At 34.0% G+C, this 1,637-nt stretch overlaps 1 protein-coding gene across 1 annotated transcript; it reads left to right on the top strand.

Moving 5' to 3' along the window:
• The first annotated feature begins 211 nt into the window (after positions 1-211).
• Positions 212-799, top strand: LOC109336935. Its single transcript, XM_019573777.1, has one exon. The coding sequence runs from the start codon at positions 212-214 to the stop codon at positions 782-784; it is 573 nt and encodes a 190-aa protein (XP_019429322.1). The 3' UTR covers positions 785-799.
• The last annotated feature ends 838 nt before the right edge of the window (positions 800-1,637 follow it).

Genomic DNA, 1,637 nt, shown 5'->3' with positions numbered 1-1,637 from the left:
CATGACCATGGACACTGACATTTGAATTTTTTAGATCCACTCAAGTTTTCAAGCTACAATTTAGGTTTACCACAACCAAGTAGAACAATAATTATAAATAGGACTACACCTTCTTCTTTAAGTTATATTCATAATTCAAGCCCTTTCTAAAGAGTGTTACATATTTGAAATTTTCTTCTCAAACCCCATTATTTAGCATAATCAAGTTGAAATGGTACCACATGGAGATTCTTTACCTAGAGCTGATTTCTGCAAGAACAGCAACATATCCAAGCCACCAAAGCTCTCATATGAGCACCTTCAAAGAACAATCTCAGACATCTCATTTGAGCTAACCACCAAAGAAGTGATTGATGATTTAAAACTAGCACCAATATCTGAAGTTGAAGATGCAAAGTGTGAGTGTTGTGGTATGTGTGAGGAGTGCACACAAGAATACATCAACCTCATGCGTGATAAGTTCTTTGGGAAGTTTGTGTGTGGATTGTGTTCTGAAGCAGTGAAGGAAGAGTTAGAGAAAAATGGAGGAAAAAAAGAAGATGCTTTAAGTGCACATATAAGTGCATGTGTTAGTTTCAACAAATATGGGAGAGCTTTCCCTGTTCTGTTTCAAGCTCAGGCAATGAAAGAGATGCTGAAAAAGAGCACAGAAGATTGTAGAATTAGGGCTAAGTCCATTAGCCCAAGGGATAAAGAAGGGTTGAAGAAAGGATTGATTTCACGTAGTTCAAGTTGCATTTCAGCATTTACAAAGGAGTTGAATGATATTAAGATTGCAAATTAAGTTAACATTTCACCATACACCCTGAAAAAGATCAATTCTTTATCCATACGATGAGAGATACTCTTAGTTATACTAAAAACACAAGAGCAAGTTATTTTTTTTTTGTATTAATTATTATCAAGGTGTATAATTAAGGGGACATGGTTTTTTAACTTTATTTACCATGTCCTAGTAAATTTCTTTCTGCTGACTATACTAGGTATTTTATTGACCCATGTCTCATATACTTAGGGTTTATGTCTCATAAGAAGAAGCCAAAAGTTACCTTCTGAGTTTTTTTCAATAGGCGAAGATCTCTTCCCATTCTAGCCTTTGAGTCCTTTAGGGTTTCTTTTGTGTGCTAATTCTTGTTTTGTACTTCCCTCTTGAGAGGTTTTTCTTTGTTTTTGGTCAGTGGTTTTTTCATATTTTACAATGTCTTGATATGTATTGTATATATTATCAATTATATATGGTATTTGTTGTTTAACCTAGTTTTTCCTCCCATTTTTAATATTACAAAATGCAAAAGAAACTTTAAGGGATCATTTAGTTCTATACTACATTTGTGCTGTGCTTAAGAGGAAGTTGAAGCAAACATAAAAGAGGGTGTGATTAATTTTTACCTTGATTAATTTGAAGTTGTGATTGGACTCCATTCTTATGTTTTGAAACAGTGTTAAAACTGTTTCATACCTACCAGTTCAACCGATAAACCAGTGTATCAGTCTCAACGCTGATACGGTACGATAATTATACTGATCATGCAATCATACTGATTAAAACCGGTCAAAATCAGTCATACTGGCCGGTTTGCAATTGAACTGTACCGGTCATACCGGCCGGTTTTTATTTAAAATTATTTTTTTAATGA

The sequence above is a fragment of the Lupinus angustifolius genome, unplaced genomic scaffold (assembly GCF_001865875.1).
Source record: "Lupinus angustifolius cultivar Tanjil unplaced genomic scaffold, LupAngTanjil_v1.0 Scaffold_1_462, whole genome shotgun sequence".
Classification (NCBI taxonomy): Eukaryota; Viridiplantae; Streptophyta; class Magnoliopsida; order Fabales; family Fabaceae; genus Lupinus; species Lupinus angustifolius.
This window is presented reverse-complemented; position numbering and strand designations above follow the sequence as displayed.